General features: G+C 46.9%; 1 protein-coding gene across 1 annotated transcript in view; it reads right to left on the reverse strand.

Annotated features, from left to right (window-relative positions):
• LOC135914601 (uncharacterized) overlaps positions 1-21,843 on the reverse strand; it is a 256,527-nt gene that overhangs the window by 157,476 nt on the left and 77,208 nt on the right. The window contains exons 7-9 of the mRNA XM_070536517.1: positions 17,338-17,361; positions 9,759-9,774; positions 1,442-1,539 (exon numbers count right to left, since the gene is read on the reverse strand). Coding sequence (XP_070392618.1) covers positions 1,442-1,539; positions 9,759-9,774; positions 17,338-17,361 — 138 coding nt within the window. The remainder of the gene's footprint in view (positions 1-1,441; positions 1,540-9,758; positions 9,775-17,337; positions 17,362-21,843) is intronic.

Genomic DNA, 21,843 nt, shown 5'->3' on the forward strand with positions numbered 1-21,843 from the left:
TTGATGTGTATGTGTATTTATGTTATTATGTTACTGATTTATGTTATTGATGAGGAACACTTATTGATGTTTAAGTTCTACCGTGTTCCAAATTGAGCGTATTGTAGTGAATACTTTTGTTGTTATTGTTCTTGTGTGACTGCTGCTGCCAAGGGTGGCGAGGCCCAGTCAGGCACGTTCAGTGCCTTTTGTCGCGTCCCCCAAGGCATTTCTGTAAGGAATGTCTTAAATAAATAAATAAAGAAAAGAAAAGAGAAGAAACATTGTTCTCTGCCCTTTTCGCCTTTTTTTATCAAAGAAAGCGAGTACAAGATTTTTGCACACGGGGATGCTTTACAGATTTGTGTTTTTCCCTTTGTTGCAAGCTGCTTTTTACGTAGAGCGTTGAGACCATTTTTTTATCTATGTCGTGGGCGAGGGGGGGGGGGGAAGGACCTCCTAGGCCTTTCGTACTTGTCTGTCGTCCTCCTGTTCTACTGTTTCCCAATATATATTCCCGCAGTAAAATTAATGGAAGAATACGTACACGAATCAGTCACCCTTCTTTGAAAGTAGCGTAATTCGATAAGCATCCTCTCTACATCTCAGATACCAGTATCAATGCAGAGCAACGTCAGCGTTGCGTCTATTCCTGCGATGCATCGCAATACCGCAGTTTACATGTCTGCAAAGTGCGTGTAAAGCGATATATAACAAGCCATTGATGTTTTTATGTAGACAAGGGTACTAAAATATAAACAAGCTCTCGTCCGTAAACGCCGGTAATCGCTGAGTATCACATAACTTTATATATGTATGGCGATTAGGTGAAAGCGAGGTGTGTACAGTGTTTATATGCTATTGGTATGAATTCTATATCTTTGCTGCTTGCTCTCAAAAGGGGGCGTCATTCATTTGTTTTGTAACGCGTCCATTTATAATCATCCTTTTCTCTGGAGCGCACTTCGGAGGAAAATCTGGTTAAGCCCGATTAATTTTACGCTGGGTGAAAAAATCAGCCATTATCGGACTTTACTCAAAACCGAAACACCCAATGCAAATGCCGACCGTTAAGGAATCACCACTCATTTGCTCTGTGTCATCTACGCGCAAAGAACAATAAATGAAAGCAAGTCTTGCACAAACGGAACTTGTCCCAAGTGTATTCTCCAGCCCCTTATTGCCTCCACTGCGTCCCCATTCTTCCACAATTATTTTTTTATTTATCAAGCCGACGAAAGCGCCAAGTGCACCCGGTGGTTCCTTGAAGCCCTAAAAAAAAGAGCATAGATATTGAACTAATTCTCATTTGCAAGCTTGATACTTTTTACTTCAGAAGAGCATTGATACGCACCTGGGTGACAAATGTATGTGGTTTCCTTATAACCACATTTCGCAGTAATTTTCTAATGCCAATGCACAATACGTTAGGAGGCATTGGTAGCATACGGTACACACTTACTGTTTGACAGTAGAATAAAAATGAGGATGACCGTGATAATCAGGAAAAGCAGGGCCAACGCCACGCAGATGGCGGCCAGCACATCTGCTCTCTTCTGTCTACGATACGAAAAAAAAAAAGCGAGGCAGTGTATCAAAAATTAGCAAAGCGATCTACGAACTATCTGATCAGTTCGCACTTGCCGAGCGTGTAATCATCAGTCTCATGCACATGAGCGAGCGCGTGACAATAAAGAGGTGCCAAATACTTGGGCCCCTAGAGGAACAACTATAAAGGAAATGATAATTTGAGCCGTATAAACAAATTCCCCTTCTGCAGTACAAAAAACCACAATTGCGGTGCAAGGAGGATCATTATGCCACAAGAGTTGTGTTAACGAAAGAAGGCTGGCGACGCCGCCGTGAATTTCCCGCCCCGACTAACCATGACGTCAAAAATTGTATTGCTGTCTTCCCGAAACTAATGGCGAATTAGGCACATCACACCGGCGCGCCCCCTGTAGCGACGATGATTGGATGAAATGGCGCCCCGGTGCGCATCGGTGCGATTTGCGGAATTCGGCATTAGCTGCTTTAAATCACTGACGTTTAACTAAATTGTATTCTAAGAAAGTCATTGACTGACCTTAGCAAGAGTCGAGTTCCTTTACTAAGCAACAGCAGCCAAAATAGAGAAAATATACGTTGGAATCCGCAGCGCCGCACCGGCACAGGGGATTCTGCGCCAAGTTGAAGAACTCAAACTTCGACCTTCACCTTCCTCGCAAATTATCGGCCTAATACCGCACAATGAACAACAGAGTACAAAAGGATGCCTACTCTATGTAAACTCCTGTAGCGTTTCACCTTAGCAACCCTTGAAGAGGGCATGCAGGCTAGAAAAATGCACAAAGTTGCATGCCGTCAATCACAGAGGGCGCTTTTTCTTAGAGGTGTGCCATTTGGTGCAAAGCATTACCGAGTAACGTAAGCGAACTACCACGTAAGTTGGGGCACGAATAACTCCTTCCGAGGAGCGCGTTCGGATGTAAGAGGACTCGCGAGCAGTTAGCCGTCTCAAAGCAAAGCCCAAAACCGCGGAAACGCGATAAAAGGAAACAATCACCCAAGCAAAGAGAAACACCCGTCCGAGCACTTTCTGCAAGTATTTTGCTTGTCGGTCCCGGTAATGCGCCTGCAACAGTCCCTAAATGTGATCTTGGCGGCATATGTAGTTCTGTCAGGGAGAATGCCATATATTCTACACCACTCGTCAGGCACGCTCCTTACGACCTGCAGCGGTTGCGCACGTAATTACCTCAAAAGTACTGCAATTAACGCATTCACTGTGAATTTTGCCAGCACACCATTCATCACGTGACACTTATTTTCTCCAAACGGACAAAGTGACTCTTTCAGTTAGGTAAGCACGCCCGGGAAACGTACATACTACGGAGCTCGTATGTCGCATGTAAATAAGGAAAAACGAGGGTTTACTAGTTATGTGCACAGCATCTAATTAAGTAGGTCACGTAAAAGTATACGAACACATTACGAACAACATGTCCTCAATGATCTCTGGATGGGAACTCGGTGACATTTACGGTTCTTTTAGGACTCTCGAAAACATTTGGGATAAAGGCAGTATGACAGTCCAGAATGCTTGAAGAAGTAGTTTTCAACAAAGACACTAATCAACCTACCTAAATCAAACATTCATTATTCATCGTTCACAACTTGCATGGTACTTCAACGAAATATAAACAACGTGCCTCGCATAGTTCACCAATAAGACCTGAAAAACCAACTACATGTCTATAATGAATAACTATTTTCAAACTGGCAAATAACCTACAGATTTGTAACTTTTAGGAGTCGTCCATAGAATGGCCCCTGTCATATTTTGTCTTCACAGGCAGCTGAAAACTTCGCAAGCATTTCTTACAACGGCCATAAACACGCCGAAAACTTGGCTTTAGCAAGTTTCATTGGACCTATGTTTCACCTACATATCAATTTGCTTTCAGATACCCCCCAGTATTTCCCCCATTTTAATCGAAATATACAGTTCGTAATTAAGCTACGTTTTGAAAACAGCCAAACCCGACATAGAACGATTTCAGTAAGTGCTTCTACAGGTTTTTATTCGTTAATCTATGCGTCAGCTGAAATAATCCAAGAGTCACAGATATAAACTGAGCCCCTGACCATCTTCTTTCATGGGCCACTCAATACATCCTAGCACCATCATATTTATTATCTTCAACGCCATTGCAAATAGGCCGCGTGCCAGTGAATTTAATTTGATCGCCAACATGTTTATTTCAAGCGCCCGCAGCTTTCATCCAAGTCCTAGTCCATTTAATCTATAGAAGAAAAACAATGGTATTGGAAATTAAACTGACTGGGACAGTGGCTTACTGTTGCCGGAAGACAACCGCAATAATTTTTGTAGTCGCTTCTAGCACTTCTCAAATGAATGACTGCGGTATTTCGCATGAAAATAAATGTTACCTAATGGTCAGACTTTTCTGTGTGAAATGGCAAGGTTTTCAAAATTTTTTTTTTTTATATTCAGAGACTTTCAAAAGTGCATTTATTTAAAACGTTGCACTTGTCAATTTATTTATTCGTAACCAATAAAGGATTTCGGATAGTCAAGTACACGGCTGATCGCATTTTGGCACAAATTTTTGTCTACTAGCGGACGACTATCAGCATATTTAGGGGGGGGGGGGGGAACACGGCAAAAATCACTCCGCGAATCTCACATCAGTGTAGCCCACAATATTTCTAAGCGTTTAGATCCCCCATTTAAGGTAAAGCACGCACTAATCTGTATCGTCATTCACTACTACTTTTGGTTATATACCATTAGAATAAACTACCGAGGCATATTGTAGCTATCAAAAATCATGTTTTTTCTTAGAGAGGAAAATTTTCTTATATTTCTGATTATTTCTGTGTTCAGCGCTTTATATAATTATATCATCGCATCGTACCAATGTTGTTCTTTTTTTGTACGTTTCTTATTGTAACTGGCTCCCTCCCCCTCGTGTAACACCCGAATAGACCTTTAGGGCATATGAGTAAACAAACAAATAAATTTACAGCGCTGGAAAATCACTGGCGCGTCTTACAGGCAAAATTGGCTCGCGCTAAGATCGTATAAAGCTATTTAATTAAACTTGCTTAAAAGTCCGATCTTACTTCGCGATACCTACATAAAAATTATGCGAGAACCTGCCCTTCCGTTTCATGTAGCAGGAAAAACAAGCCATCACTTTCACGCATAAAGCTCTTTACCCAGCCGCCTTAGCGCTGTCTCTTTTCTATAATTGCACATTGATAATCACGTCTATCCTCCTCAAGCATCATGCCACAGTTACTCACATTATAATTCTTAGTAGCGACGACAAAAATAGTGCTGTCTTCTTCTGGTAACAGTACTTCAGCATTGCAGCAAACTTTGATTCCAAATCTTGTCCCTCTTCTTGCACAGATTAAAATGATGGGAACTTAAATTTGGGCTGTTGGCGCTTGCGTGAACGTGTCGTCACTTAGTTGGGACACGTTTTACGTGCCGGCCGTGGGGTTAAATACCTCGGCGCTAGGATTAAATGTTCGGCACTTGAAATATATGTATGGCACTCAGATTATGTTTGTAGCACTCGGATTATTTCAGCTGAGTACTGGATCGAAGTTAGCAGGAAAACCTCTAGTCACAATCACAGAGTGTCCATGACAACGTTCGTACTCAGGTGGCTCCTCTATACCCTCACATTCAAGCACTGCGAACAGCAGTTACGTGGCGTCCTACGTTCGTATTCTTTGTACAGCTTTTTCTGCGAGCTTCTGCTCCACCTCTTGCTGACATTCTTAACAAGCACGCATCCGCTCCAGGGGCCCTATAACGTACAACTATTCCAATATGATTTTAGTCCAATCTCCTGACGTCTAATTTCCGCAACCGTCGACGCAAACATCGAGCGGTGACCGGCAGTGTTGCCTCAACAGCCCAATCAAACGCCCTCCTCGTTTGTAGGAGACAACCTCTCTTCGCTTTCAAAACGAATAGCATTGCCTACCTTGAACGTTTTTTTCTTATCTAATTGGCTGACAAGAGGCGAGGAGCACGCTCAGGTGTAGAGGGTTTCGATGGGGGCGAGCCAGCGCACTGAAAATGGATAACCGGATAAAGAGGGAGGTGCCGGCGTCTGCGATTGGTCCGCTTTCCCTTACTTAGCTAACGGTGGCTTGCCCAAGATCGCGGCGGCGTGTAACGGACAGTTAAAAATGCCGCTAAAACGGATCCTCAGCAAAGAAGAGTTGGCAGAGCGATGTCGTGTAGGTGCCCAAAGGGCACGATAACGTTATAAGGTCACGCAAAAAGTTTGTTATACGCGAATAGACCCATGCTCTCCGGCAGGTCATCATCATCGCAATGACTTCTAATAATACCGAGATCATTAGACTATTGTGATCTAATCGTCGTTATGCTGCTGTCGTTATCTGCCTCCGTTGTTTAATCGACGTCATTTGACTGCACTATCGACCTCAAGAGAATGCAGCCAAATAGAGCGGTAAAAAAGTTGCACCTCTGTACAGTACCTCTGTACATACGTCGAGCGTACCGGAATCTTGGAAAAACGCTAACATAATCCTAACCAATAAGAAAGGGGACGCCAAAGACTTGAAAAATTATAGACCGATAAGCTTGCTGTCTGTTGCCTACAAAGTATTTACTAAGGTAATCGCAAATAGAATCAGGAACACCTTAGACTTCTGTCAACCAAAGGACCAGGCAGGATTCCGTAAAGGCTACTCAACAATAGACCATATGCACACTATCAATCAGGTTATAGAGAAATGTGCAGAATATAACCAACCCTTATATATAGCTTTCATTGATTACGAGGAAGCATTTGATTCTGTCGAAACCTCAGCAGTCATGCAGGCATTACGGAATCAGGGTGTAGACGAGCCGTATGTAAAAATACTGAAACATATCTATAGCGGCTCCACAGCCACCGTAGTCCTCCATAAAGAAAGCAACAAAATCCCAATAAAGAAAGGCGTCAGGCAGGGAGATACGATCTCTCCAATGCTATTCACAGCGTGTTTACAGGAGGTATTCAGAGACCTGGATTGGGAAGAAATGGGGATAAAAGTTAATGGAGAATACCTTAGTACCTTGCGATTCGCTGATGATATTGCCTTGCTTAGTAACTCAGGGGACCAACTGCAATGCATGCTCACTGACCTCGAGAGGCAAAGCAGAAGAGTGGGTCTAAAAATAAATCTGCAGAAAACTAAAGTAATGTTTAACAGTCTCGGAAGAGAACAGCAATTTACAATAGGCAGCGAGGCACTGGAAGTCGTGAGGGAATACATCTACTTAGGGCAGGTAGTGACTGCGGATCCGGATCATGAGACGGAAATAATCAGAAGAATAAGAATGGGCTGGGGTGCGTTTGGCAGGCATTCTCAGATCATGAACAGCAGGTTGCCATTATCCCTCAAAAGAAAAGTGTATAATAGCTGTGTCTTACCGGTACTCACCTACGGGGCAGAAACCTGGAGGCTTACGAAAAGGGTTCTACTCAAATTGAGGACGACGCAACGAGCTATGGAAAGAAGAATGACCGGTGTAACGTTAAGGGATAAGAAAAGAGCAGATTGGGTGAGGGAACAAACGCGAGTTAATGACATCTTAGTTGAAATCAAGAAAAAGAAATGGGCATGGGCAGGACATGTAATGAGGAGGGAAGATAACCGATGGTCATTAAGGGTTACGGACTGGATTCCAAGGGAAGGGAAGCGTAGCAGGGGGCGCCAGAAAGTTAGGTGGGCGGATGAGATTAAGAAGTTTGCAGGGACGGCATGGCCACAATTAGTACATGACCGGGGTTGTTGGAGAAATATGGGAGAGGCCTTTGCCCTGCAGTGGGCGTGACCAGGCTGATGATGATGACAGTCATCATCAGACGGACTCTGCCTGAAGATCTATATATATATATATATATATATATATATATATATATATATATATATATATATATATATATATATATATATATAATGTTACGCTCTTAGGTGTGTAGTGGATTCACGAATGTGACACTCTGAGGAGCATAGTGGGTTCACGCCTCAACAAAAAGCACCGGAGGGTGGTGAACGAGGAAGACGACGTGTGGCTGGCTGGCTGAATCTCGCCAGGCGCTCAGCTGATCCAGGCCATCGCTGCTAACTCTACCCGGCTTCAAAGTAACGCCTTTTGTGGGCGCAACAGAGTGTCACATTCGTGAATCCACTACACACCTAAGAGCGTAACAATATATATATATATATATATATATATATATATATATATATATAGCATTTTTGGGAAAAATCCCTAATTGCTTGTGAGAGTGTAACCGTTCTCGCGGCTTGATCGCGCGGATTGTAAAGTCGAACAGAGCAGTGAAAAATTCTGTAGCGTTGTGCGGTGGTATCGGTAGTAGTACACTGTGGTGTCGGTGGTATTGCATGGTGCTAAGGGTAGAGTTCTTGCATTCGTTCTTTGTGACAGATACCATAATGAGACACTGTCGTTGAGATGCTGCGTCTCTTGTATAACATGCAGTCGTTGGAGAGGCTGTGCCTGTGGTCGCAGCGTCTGCGATGGGACGCAGTAACAACAAATGCTTAATAAAGTTCCTCATTGGTCCATGAGGAAGTGGCGCTCGAAGTACTATTGGCTCTCGCTAGGCGTAAGGAACGGTGGTGAGAGCAGCGTGACCCAGAACACATAGTGCAACACAGTGCGGAAGACAACCACTTCCAAACACTGCTAAAGCATGCGAAACGCATTACTGAATAGCAACCATGGTTCGTTCTTCGTAATATGTTTTTACACTCTGGCCTCGCTGTACCCGCGCCGATGCCCCATCCTTTCTTATGCGTAGCGTTCTGTGCAGTCCAGTGAATATGCTGAGCCGTACTGACGGATGTGCTCATCCCACTTCCTAGCTTACAAAGTCAACCGCACTTCTGAAGTGAACGGAAAGTGTTGTTGAAAGCGCTCCGCTAGGAGCATGGGCAAGGGCTGGCTGGTTTCACCGTTTCTCCAGTCACCATACCACCAAACAATTCTTTGGTTTTTGTAAGATTGACAAAAATCCGTACGAATGGTCGGGCACCTTCAAGATATTCCCCAGAACATTTAATTTAACAAGACAGTTAAGAGTAAACGGATGTTTGAATAAATTGAGCAGCTGTTCATTGATGACAGCCATTACAAGAGTACCTTTTAGCAACAATTATGGCGTCCATGCTCAAGGCATATAGGTATGGTGTGCTGGAAAAGGGCAGGGTATCGTCCGGCGGCGAAAACGTGCCCCTTTTTGCGATGACGGCCGGGGCTGCTGGAGCACGCCGGTCTACCGCAGCGCCACCTGTTGCTGCAGTTTGGAGTCATTGCTGGCAAGAGGAAAACTAATGGTGCAACACAGGGCCTCCGGGATTCGCAGTTATGACTGTTACGGAGGTCATGCATGTACGTACGGAGCTCGCTGATTGCTTCCTGTGGTTTTTCCTGCCGTGTTCGCACATTCTTTATGTGCATGGGAAGCACTTGATTTGTGAACGTCTGTGTGTGTTTGTGTGTGTGTGCATGCATGTGTGTGTGTGCATGCGTGCGTGCGTGTGTGTGTGTGTGTGTGTGCGTGTGTGTGTGTGTGTGTGTTTGTGTGTGTGTGCATGCATGTGTGTGTGTGCATGCGTGCGTGCGTGCGTGTGTGTGTGTGTGTGTGCGTGTGTGTGTTTTCTTCAGTGTAACCTGGCGACCGCCTTTCTTGCTGATGAAACATGAAAGGAATACCATGCAACCCACCAGGCACAGTGCAGGCGCTCCTTCTGGGCTTCTTCCTGTGTTTCGAAATACTAAAAACATATGCGTGCCTACCGAACGGAAGGAGTAAACGACTGTTTGTCTTCTGCAACCGAAACGCTGAGCAGACGATCAGGAACACTGCGTGATCTGTAGTTGGAAACGAGCAAGCTTAGACGCCGTTATTGATGTATCGTAACAGTTTGTAGCGGGTATTTCTTGTGAATTATATTAATTTCAAGTGTTTTGGAGTGTTTTAACTTATGAAAGCAGGAAGTGTTTGACAACATGTTTAGATTTAGCGCGTTAGGCACGCCGGTCGATCGCAGCGCCTCCCTGGCGGCGCCATCGCAAAAGCGTCTCAGGTTCTCCCGTTGTATTGCTGTACGGACGACACACTGCCCCATTTGAGTAGACCATAATATAGGGGCACAGACAGCCAATATATTTGCATAAGTATACTTACTCGTAGGACGTCCAACCTGAACGAATGAAGAATGAGAAAACGCAGTCAAACAGAACACTTTCCCATATACTGAGGTTGTATGTTGTGATATGAGAAACGCTGCGCTAGACGATTACAGCTTAATAGGAGCGGGTGCAAATCGGCTCAGACGGTAGAGAAATAATCTTAATTAGACAACTGAATATCAGCTACTACGTTTTGTCCGCTCTCCGCTCTGCCGAGCAAACAAGTCTCGGCAGTAAAAAAAGTAGGATTTCTTGCAGAAAAAGTTTTTTGTCAAATTGAGCGCTCGAAGATTCGACGCAACTTGAACATTTGCAAATTTTACCTTTAGCCCCTGTATGCATAAATTTGTACATTTAGGTCCTGTATGCCACCTGCCCTCTTTGATGCATCTCTGTATGCCAACTGCACTCCGCTGAAGAGAGGCCACTCTGCTTTATCGCTTTTGTCTAGGGGTAGCTTTCACAAAATCTTACTCATTTCGCATTCGAATGGCCAACAACACTCTCTGCAATGTCTGTCTTTGCGAGGAGACGCTGCAACATATTCTGTGTGACTGTTCCGAATAAAATGTTCAGCGACCGTCCCTGTCATCCGTTATAGCGCACCTTGACACTAGACCATTGTCCCTCGAAACGATTTTCACATGCCGCCGACAGAAGACATCGCAGCTGAAGGCGACGAAGGGACTACGGCGGTTTTTGAAAGAGACGGGATTAGACAAGCGGCTGTGACAGTGATATCACGTACCACGCAAGAGTGATGGAATCTAACTGTCATATACACGCGCACCTCACGCACCTCCTAAAAGCCAAAAACTCCATCCTGCGCCGCTGGAAAACGCACAGACTCCACCGCCGGCTTCGTAAGAAAATTGCGGAGCTCAATCGTGCAAAAGAAACTCATTCCATAGAACTGCCCAAACAACAATGAAATGAAGTGTGCTCCTCGGTTGATGCGCAGATGAGAACGGGGGGCAAATGGAACTTGCTCAAACACTTACGCGACGATTCGCAAACCAAAAGCAATCAGAGACTAGCCATCGATCGCATAGCTCATAATCAAAAGGCGGCGGGCGTATTTGAACCCGTCCTCCTGCAAGGGTTGGCCGAAAAGTATATTCCGCTGTGCCAATCCGGTGACGGGGATTATCCTCGTTACCGGGGGGGTGGGGGGGTGCGCGGTGGGGGAGCTCGACGCCCCCTTCACGGAATGCGAAACCTGGGAGGTGCTCCAATGGCATCTCCAATAAGCTCCTCCGCCACTTGCACGAACAATCAGTGGCGCTGCTCACCGAGGAGGTCAATAAAATTTGGGAAACGGGCCTAGTCCCCGACTCCTGGAAGACAGCCTCAGTGGTGGTGCTCATCCCGAAACCAGGCAAACCTCTTGCGCCGGAGAACATGCGACCCATCTCGCTCGCGTCCTGCGTGGGTAAGGTGGCCGAAGATGTCATTCACAACCGTATATCTAGGCATATAGAAAATAATGAGTTATTCCCTCACAACATGGTCGGCTTTCGGCCGGCACTCTCCACACAGGACGTCATGTTACTTATAAAGAGGGAAATAATTGATGTCAACACTGGAGACACTCGGGGCATCCTTGCTCTAGACTTGTCCAAGGCTTCTGATAACATCTCGCACCGGTTCGTGCTAGACGCCATCTCGGATCTGGGCCTGGGGCCACGATTCCATGTGTACGTTAGCTCCTTCCTCAGGGATCGCAAGGCCACTGTCAAAATACGGCAAATCAAATCGAAGGAATTTACATTGGGAGCGAGAAGCACCCCGCAAGGGGCGGTCATCTCTCCCCTACTGTTTAACATCGCCATGAAGGGCATCTCGGACAGACTGGCCACAGTAAGAGGAACGGGTCACGCCCTCTACGCGGATGATATTACCGTGTGGTGCATGGGAGGGTCTGACGCTGCAGTTGAGAGTGCGCTCCAAGAGGCGCTCGACCTCACAGAACACTTCCTACTAGACACGGGCCTGAGTCTGTCACCAACCAAGTCCGAACTTCTATTGTATAGGCCCACCCGACGGGGGGTTAGGTGCTCCACAACCTTAGATCAAGTTCCCATAGCCCTCTTTACGAGGGACGGACAACAAATCCACAGAGTGGATACCATCAGGGTCCTCGGACTCTGGCTGGAGTCTCGCTGGGGCAACTCATAGACTATAACTCGCATTACTTCCAAGACGGAGAATATGCTTCGGCTTATCCTCAGGGTCTCGAACCGCAGAGGGGGTTTAAGCGAGAGCAATCTACTCAGACCCTACCACGCGTTTCTGATGAGCCACGTTAACTATGTAGCCTCCGCTTTGCGCTGGTCTAAACGGGATGAGGCCAAAATCGACGCCCTCATGCGCAAAAGCAAGGGCGTGCTGGGTTTACCACTCACTACCACCACCGCGCGTCTCATGCAACTAGGCATGCACAACACCCTATCAGAGGTGATCGAGGCCCAATGAGTGGCCCAAATAATAGGACTCTCATCATCGCAAGCGGGAAGACGCATCCTTGAATCCGTTGGATGCGGTCGCCAGGAAATCACGGCGGAGCACAACGTGACCCGATCACCCATGGTCCGAGATACGTTCAAGGTAGATCCCATGCCACGTAACGTCCACCCTCAATACTATGTAGGGCGCCGGGTAGCCAGGGCTCGTTTCCTGCTAAAAGCGGCTGCGGCCACTCCGAATCTGGCATGTTTCGTTGACGCCACCCAGTACGAGCGCTCTGATCACTAGGCCGTAGTTTCGGTTGACTCCAATGGCACTCTCAATAACTCAGCATCAATGCCGAAGGTTTCTTCAACAGTAGCCGAGCAGGTTGCTACAGCTATAGCACTGAAGGACCCTCTACGTCCCAATATCTTTACAGACTCCAGATCTGCAGCCCGAGATTTCGCCTCAGGCCCGATTTCAAAGGAGGCGGCGCCCATCCTCGGCAGTGAGGGGGCTGCTGGTTTTCATAGCATCAAATGGTTCCCGGCCCATATGGTAATCAGTGTACACTCTGAGGTTGTTAATGCCAATGAGTTGGCCCATGACTGTGCGCGAGGTCTTACATACCGCGGCGGTTCAGGTGGACTCATGGGTGGTATCTTAGGAATGTACAAGGATTCGCTTCTCACCTTCCATGAAATCATGGCACATTATCAACTTGCTCGGCGGGCGTTTCCGCTACCACACCCTAAACTTAATAGACCACAATCATCGGCGTTTCGCATGCTTCAAACGGGGTCATTTCCCTCCAGGGGCCGATTCAGTCACTTCGCGCCTAATGTCCAGAACCCCACTGTCCAGACTGTGAGGAGGCGTACTGCTCCTTATCCCATATGCTCTGGCAATGCCCTGCGTTACGCAGCTCATCGCTAACCACTCTAACCGACTGAGAGGCAGCCCTTAAGAGCGGCGACCTCTCAGAGCAACTACGGGCTGTCCAGAGGGCCTGCGACAGTGCGGAGGACCACGATCTTCCGACCCCGACGCGGGAGCGGCCCGCGACGACTACGGGGACTCCCTGAAAAGGGAGGTACCCTAATGCCGGTTCCTCAGGACCATTAATAAAGTTCTTTGTCTGTCTGTCTGTCTGTCTCTCTCCCTTCCCCATCTTTCATCCGCCCCATCCCGCTCCCATGTGTAGGGTAGCTAACCGGTTAAGATAAACTGGTTGCCCTCCTTGCCTTTGCTTCTCCCCCTTTTCGTTCCTTCCATAGGCCCTGTATGGAGTTGGTCCTGCGTGATTGCCTTTAAATTTAAGATATCTTGAGTGGCCACAACCGAATGTATATTTTTTTTTTCGATGAAGGCACATGTATCGTAACCGTATGGAAACAAAGGCGCTTTTTTCGCATTAAGGTTCAGCTCATTATATATCCGAAAGTGCACACAATGCATACAATGCGAGCGTTACGGTGCTTCACTTCCAACGGAATGTGGCCGGCCCCACCGGAATCGAACCTGCGACCTCGCGCTCCAGAGCGAAACGCCATAGCCACAAAGCTACCGTGACGTCTTCTGTAAAACAATGCAATAGAAAGCAAAAAGCAAAAGTACGTAGTGGCTGACGCAGGGTGCACTGAAAGTCTTTTTGTGTGCCTTAAAATACACACCATCTTCGCATTGAACTTCCTTGCAAGACCGGCGTAGCTGTATGTTCACCTTCCCCGTCGTCCTCCCCTACTGCGCTGGAAAATGCTTTGATTTCCCACTTGGATACAGGCCACACAGGAAACGATTAGTGATGGCATGCAGTAAGACAGAGAGCAGTAGAATCAGCTCCGCCTTTGTGATGGAAGGCCGCCTTTGCGTTTCATTGGTGACAAGCTGTCACCAAAGCTTGTTGGAATAATTTTGTTAAATGTGGATGGCATTTGGTGAAAATATGAAGATCGCGGCAGTCAAGGTGAGCGAATGTGCGGTGACATTTTTCTGTCCTAATTTCTCGCGTTTTCTGCGAAAACCACGCAAATGATGAATTTGTAGAAACAGCTGTGTCAGGAGGTTTCCGACTACACTCAGAGACCATTTCACTTATTAGTTACATCATACACATAAGAAAAACATTTAGTAAATTGAATATTTGCGGTAAATATCTATGTACGTGAACTCTAATAAGTATTCTGAATATTTTAAGATGACTGTGAACGAGCCTATGGCCACATTTGCCTAAGGTACGCTACGCTTGATAAAACTACGTTTTATGAATAACCCGATATATTCATTCCGCAAGCATAGAGTTAGTATACTCACTCTAGAGAAAAAACTAAGCGAGAAAAGTGGCAATCGAAAAAGCGCCGCCACGTTACGACGACTCATTTTTGTAAACGCTAAAGGTACAAAAGATATTATGCAAAGACAAGCATTAGCACCTAGCACGCACGCATGAACAACACGCAAACATACTTCCATGAAGATCGGATGTTTCATAGAAAATTATGTGGTACAATTTACGGTTCCTGAAAGGGTGCGTTTGCAGACGCCTTAACTAGATGGCACCACAATGCTGAAGGAGATAAAACCCCTTAAACTTCGTAAAGTAGTGACAGTCTCCTCCTCATTTCTCCTCTCTTTCAGACTCCCTCCCCGACCATGGCGCCACCTACACTGCTCGAGCGCAGCAACGGCGCCTACATGCACTCCTCGCCACTCCGTAGAGGCTTCGCGAGCAAAAATGGCGCTGAAGCAAGGCGCGAGGGCCCACGTGATGCTATTAGGCCAATAACGACGCCGTGGCGGCGTCGGCTAGAGCGCGCGTGGAGGAGGCGGCATTTTTCAAAGCGTGGCACTACTTTACGAAGTTTAAGGGGTTTTAGAAGGATGCTCAGGTTCACGTTGCTTGCGCATTTCGTCTTCATAGCATCTCGTCGTCTGCTCCTGCGCGCTTGCGCAGAGTTCGAACATGGCAGCTCCCTCGCGGTGGCCGACTTTAATATATCTGCGCTGTGCATACTCTTGAACTGTGCATATTATCTCCATGCCTGCGAGCCTGCCTGGCTGTGAAGGGCTCGCGAATTTTCAGACTTTCTGTTCACACGTAAAAAAAAGTGCCTTTTTACATGCCGCGATGATGCAAGGTAGTGGCACTCAGAAATGCTTTGGCCTTGGACGAGTGGGTGGCATCAAAAGCGTCATGACTGTCGGCGCATTTGGCGTGCTGTGGCTCTCAGTAACCGCTCAATACCATGGCCATTACGTGACCGTTTACTCGACGGGGTGATAATGTTTAATTTGCACGCAATTTTTTAACTTTGCAGATGCAGACAACGTTATTCTAGTCCTTGAGCTGGTTTATTGAGAGAGCCAGACAATACTTTTAAGAGAAATCCAAAAACATATTCAAGTGAATAAAGAGAAATTACTGTTTACGCGGTAAGTAACCTCTTGCGAGCCATCATAAAAGTGCCCGTGGGATTTTCATCTAACCTTATTAACTAGTGCTAGAATAGCACAAATATCACGTCTTCAGACGTTTGTAGAGAATCATTTATTGGTTCTCAAGTTACCACGGTGTACTGCATCTAGTACACTGGGTGCATGGGGTTTCAATGCTCAAGGCACTTCTCAATGCGCTTCTACGTCAGTGTATGACATCTTTTGAAGCGCCCTTTTTCGAGGGACAAAGTGCCGTTGCACTTCTGTATCTCCATGATGCTCGGGTGTGACAAAACCGGCATCGCCGGTTTAGTGACAGTGACCACCCGGCATGAGCGTCCAAACACACGTGTAATGACATCCGGCAGGAACGGCAAAGGTAACTCTGATATCTTGTGTACGGATAAGGGGTCTTCATAACGCTAGTGCAATGAAATCACTTTTGCCAAAAGTTGTTGCACGGATTTCCAAATACAAAGCAACCGCAGACGTCGATCACGGCCAAAGCTTCGGTGCTATCGTCGCCTTCCTCCTAATCCGTATGTTCGGCTCGTCCTGGCAGTACAATTAGGATATCAATGTCCTCTTCTATGTTTCCTGCATTCTGTATCCAGAACATCTCGCAAGCGACAAAAGGGCGCCATTCCGAGGAAAAAAAATCTGCATCCGCGTTGAAACACAACTAAAATGAAGCTCCTATTCGTAACTACCACCACCCAATCTACTATATCAAGTACACCAAAATTTCAATGCGTGTGTCCGTTCTTTGAAATGAAGCCGTAGGTTCGGCAGTCTGTTTATAACACGCTCAACATACACTAAGCACCGTAAAAAGAGCACCGCAGATATGTAAAGCCGGGGAATAGAAATAATTAACAAGCCAGTACACATCCTAAAGAGTAGCGAGTCCGGAGTTTTGGTGGAATTGGCGCGAAATTTGTAGATATAGCTGAAACAGTACATTCTACGCTTCGTGAGTTCGTGGGCGCGCGCCCTGTGGTCACAAAAATTGAAAATATCCAAAAGGAAATACTCAGCTGCTCGAGAGGTAGGGTTGCGTCACCAAGTGTACTAGTTCTAGCACAGTGGGTGCTAATGGCCTAATTACGTACTTTACGGCCCATATTGCACTTTACGAATTGTAGCGGGTGAGATTCCAAGGCGCATCCACACGGAATGAATTTCTAGAATGACACCAGTCTGGAGATAAGCGCCCAGTTACTCGCCGTGAAGGTGCACTGTTGTTCCACTTACTTTTCTATGGAATGCTCTTTTATGCATTGAAGAACTAAAGTAACTGGAACGCCCATCTATTTCGTGGCACAATCTGGCAAATAATATCAGGAGACTCGTGTCCTCCTAGAAATTCACTTGAAATGGATACGTCTTGCCAGCTCACCGAATACTACTCATATATGGCAAATGCACTGCAAAATAATAAATTAAGATCTTAATCAGTGCAGTTCTCTTAATGAGATAAATATGTGTTTCCATTTATGGTACTAGAATTGTCCGCCTCTGAATAATTCAGCTCAACAACACACATTATCGTATCTACCATAGGCGACATTTGCAACTACTGTAATCTAAAAATAATTGCCCTGCATAACACATTGCTGTTAACCGCTGAATTTGCCACTTCAATACAATGACATTTCAGGACAATGTCTGACTAGAATTAATGTACTTACCTGTTCTGGCATGCGTCTCTCCCACTATCACGCAATAGAAAAGAAACATAAGGTACGAATTGGCATTCCAGTACTGCTTAGCCTGAAATGACACTTTGATTCAAACATGTAACCAATCGCGGAGAATTTACAATGAGATAGCTTAGAGAGTAGCAATTTATGGCAATGAATAACAATATTTTATCATGCATTAAAATGCATACTTACCCCTGTCTGTCTGCATAATTGTGTATGAGTGTATCTGTGTGTTTTCGTGCATGCGCGTGTGTGCGTGCTTAAGTATCACTGTTATAAGTACAGGAGCAAACTATTGTTTATTGCGTCATCATCCTCCCTTAACAAGGCTATCAAATATCAAATAATAGGATCAAGTAAGAATCTGAAAATCTTCATCCATGGAATAGCATGGTGACGGAGCAGCCATCTAGGAATGACGAGATCAGTTTATATTTTATAGCATCTATCTCGTCACATCCACATTTCTTCACAACCGCTTGTATCAGTAACTGGCCAATAGTATGTGTGGCCAAAACTGAAAGTTTATAAATCCTCGCGCGCTTTGTCAGCGCCTTGCTGTGGCTGAAATAATTGCACCCCTCGCTGCAGCTATTGGCTGCATGGTGAGACCTCAACACGAATGCAAAAAATAAAAATAAAATAAAAAGTATGGGGTTGTGTACATCAAAATCACGATCTTATTGTGAGGCACGTGGTACTTGGGTCTACGGAATAACTTTGAGCACCCGGTGTTCTTTAACGGGACCTATATCTAAGCACTAGGATGTCCTTGCATCCCCCCCCCCTTCCACCTCATCGCAACACGGCTGCCGTGGCCGCGGTTTCATCCCGCAACCTCGTGCTTAGCAGCGCAACGCAACACAACGGCAATTATCTGTGATAAAAACTACCCAGCCATTCTCCCTTTCAACTGCGAACTTGCCTCGACATAATAAAGAAGCATTTGTGGGTGACACGCTTGATCTTTTGTTCACAACTTCGAGCTTGTATTCCCAGTGTTATCATCTCTAGTACATTTAGAGGCGCAGGAACACACACATTTACTTCAGGCGCAATTGGAGGAACCTGTTCAACCTGTCAAATCAAACATTTCGCCGATGATTGCGATACTTCCTAATCATGATTTTGAGTGCAGCTGTTTAGGTGTTTTGAATTGGCGATATATTAGGGCAATGAATTTGATTCTGAACGACAAGGCGCTCGCGGTGGTGGCGCTGAGCCTCGGCTCGGGCAGCTCGTTTAGCAGCAGCGACGGACGCAGCGTTTCCATCGGTTGCGTCGCTCATTGTTCAGAAAGAAAGCGGGAACGCGGCAACGCTGGCTCGCGCGGAGCGAATTCTCGAGCGGTGGCGGCGCCGCTGCCGAAGTAGCGCATAAGCAGTGGGTCCAAAACCCATGCCAGCGTTTTGTTTCCGCGCTGGCCGCATGCCTCGTCGCGCCGGCACTCCGCTTTCCTCCTCACGCTTTTCGCCATACCCTCTTCAGCTGCCCGCCTCCTGGTTCTGCTGCACCCTCCTCTCGGATTTCCTCCTCGTGTTCAGTCTTTCATCCTTCGCTGTTGTGCTCGTTCGCTCGGTTACGCCAACGCCGAGGCCAACGCCGACTCTCGCCGAAGGAACGGGCGCCCAAGAGCGTCGCGCTAAAACACCGTGTTTTTCAGTTTGGGGACGTGTCAAGTAGTAATTTGAATTTGCGCGTTCGTGATCTCCTGGAACGTTGCCCAATATTATATTGGTAAGTATTCAGGAAGACCAGTGAGGTATATCGGCTTCACTCGGCCGCCACATTTGGCGAAGTCAGTAGCGAGTCGTAGCACCCTGCGCGTATGTGCATAGCCGATGTGTTCTTGGCTGTTGGAGTGCTCATTATGAAACTGCAGCGCGCACAACAAACGAGGCACAAAATAAACGTAACACACAAACGCGCACTCCCTGCTAAGTTTATTTTTCGAAAGGAAGTTACACATATTCGTATGTATATACCGAGGCTAACTAAAGTGAACGTGTGCAAGAGCAGTTAGAATAAAAATTAAAATTGTTCTAATATATATATATATATATATATATATATATATATATATATATATATATATATATATATATATATATATATATATATATATATATTGTACTGTAAAATAGGGAGCAGTGGGGCTGTGGCTAGGAGAGAGACAACGACGACGAGAAAGAACAACCTTGTTTCGGTGCTCGGTCGGCTACACTACCTCTCGCTGCTCCAACGTTCTGGTCGCGAACGCTTACTGCTCAAAGTGCTTCGCGACATTTGGTGGAAGGTGCTGGACTTATTGCCAACCTGGAACTCCGAAGCCGGACGATCCTTTTCCCATCTCCCATGCCTGAGGAGACTAGCCCTACCGCGCCACCCATGGCACCGCCTCCAGTCATCTGTCCTGGTGCGCCACGCCAACGGGATCCTCCCATATTCAATGGAACTGATGATCATGACGTAGAGGACTGGCTGTCATCATACAACCGAGTGAGTGCCCACAACAAATGGTCTGATGCTGACAAGCTTGGCTACGTCCCTTTCTACCTTTCCGGGGTCGCCCATCTTTGGTTCCGCAACCATGAGGCTGACTTTTCCACCTGGTCAGCATTCCGAACGGCACTTCAAGAAGTATTCGGTCGCCCTGCTGTGCGCAAACTTCGGGCTGAACAACAGCTTCGCTGTCGTGCCCAACAAAAGGGCGAAACCTTTACGAGCTACATTGAAGATGTAGTTGACATCTGCCGGCGTATAGACCCTGATATGACCGAAGATGGCAAGGTCAAGAACATCTTGAAAGGCATAGAAGACGACGCCTTCCAAATGCTCTTGGCAAGGAATCCTCAGACGGTCAACGACATCATAACGCTTTGCCAGAGCTATGAGGAGCTGCGCAAACAGCGGCTTTCTACGCGCCGAGCTCTTGCTCCGGACGTCGCGCTTTCAGCTCTGAGTGATGGCGTCACTTCTACTCCTTGCAGTTCAGAACTTTTCGACAGCATCAAGCAATTTGTCCGAGAAGAAGTGGCGCGCCAACTCTCTCTTCTGCCAGTCGCTCCAGCCTCAGAGCCGCGCTTGTCTCCAGATCTCCGTCACCTGATACAAGAGCAAGTCGCTAACGCAGTACCACTTGCTCATCAGCCGCCTCTTACGCCTGTGCCACTTACGTACGCTGCCGTTGTCGCCAATCCAAGGCCTCCTTCTGCAGGTAATCAATCCAGACTTACCAGCGCCTTTCCCTCACCTCCGCAAGCAGCTGCAACATATTCTCCTGCCCCCCCAAGCAGCTACTGGCCGCCACAGCAGCCCGTGCGCCCACCTCGCCAATATTTCCAACAGTCTACGCCCGCTGTTCTCAATCCATGGCGCACCCATGACAATCGGCCTATCTGTTATTCGTGTGGCCTACCTGGGCATGTAGCACGGCTTTGCCGCCGGCGTGGATGGTATCCTTCGGATTCTCCGAGGGCACAAAGTAACGGTTTCGACTCTCCGTCCCGTTCTGCTACTGCCGCTCAGCCCTTCGAAGCCTCGTCTCCTCTTTCCCGACCCTTCAATACCCGTCGGTCTCCGTCTCCCCGTCGGCGTTCTCTGTCGCCGCTTATCCGTCGTCCTGAAGCTATCCGAGAGGAAAACTAAGGACCGCAGTTCCAGAGGCAAGAACTGCGATCTCAGCGAACTCCTCAAGCCCTCATTTATTTCCTGCGAACGTCCTTGAAGTTTATGCAGAAGACATTGCCGTTCATGCGCTTGTAGACACGGGAGCAGCAATATCAGTGATTTCGGACCAGCTTCGTCTTACCCTTAGAAAAGTCGCGACGACTTATTCAGCCATTTCATTACGTACAGCTAGCGCTGCGCCGATTGAACCCTTAGGGAAGTGTACCGTGCGTGTTGTTATTAGCGGCGCTTTATACCATATTGAGTTCGTTGTTCTGCCTCGCTGCTCCCATGCCATGATTTTAGGATGGGACTTTCTGTCCTCTCATCATGCCGTTATAGATTGTGCCCGTGCTGAACTCGCGCTGTCGCCATTCGGCACCAACGTTTTTGCAGATACTGATGGCACTTCCAGTCGTGTGTTCGTCACCGCCGACACCGAGATTCCTCCATACTCTGCCGCACTTGTACCCGTTTCCTGCATTGGGTTTTCCGACTCCACAGTTCTTTTCACGCCGTCTCAGCTTGTTGCTCGCCGCCATCCTTTCTTGCTTCCTTTTGCCCTTCTTGCCATTCGACAAGGTTCGAGCGCACTTTATGTATCGAACCTGTTTCCTTGCCCTGCCAGGCTGCTCCACAATGAGTGTCTTGGTTATGCCGACGAAATCGAACCAAGCTTCCTTTACGATGTGCCTGACGACCCGGCTTCTCCTCCGGTTGACGCTCTGGCCCTTCAAGTTTCTCCTCCCACGCCGCCGTGTGACCCAACATTTTACCAGAGTATTGATCCCAACCTCACTCCAGCGCAGCACGCCCAGATCG

This window comes from Dermacentor albipictus, chromosome 3 (assembly GCF_038994185.2).
Source record: "Dermacentor albipictus isolate Rhodes 1998 colony chromosome 3, USDA_Dalb.pri_finalv2, whole genome shotgun sequence".
NCBI classification, from domain to species: domain Eukaryota; kingdom Metazoa; phylum Arthropoda; class Arachnida; order Ixodida; family Ixodidae; genus Dermacentor; species Dermacentor albipictus.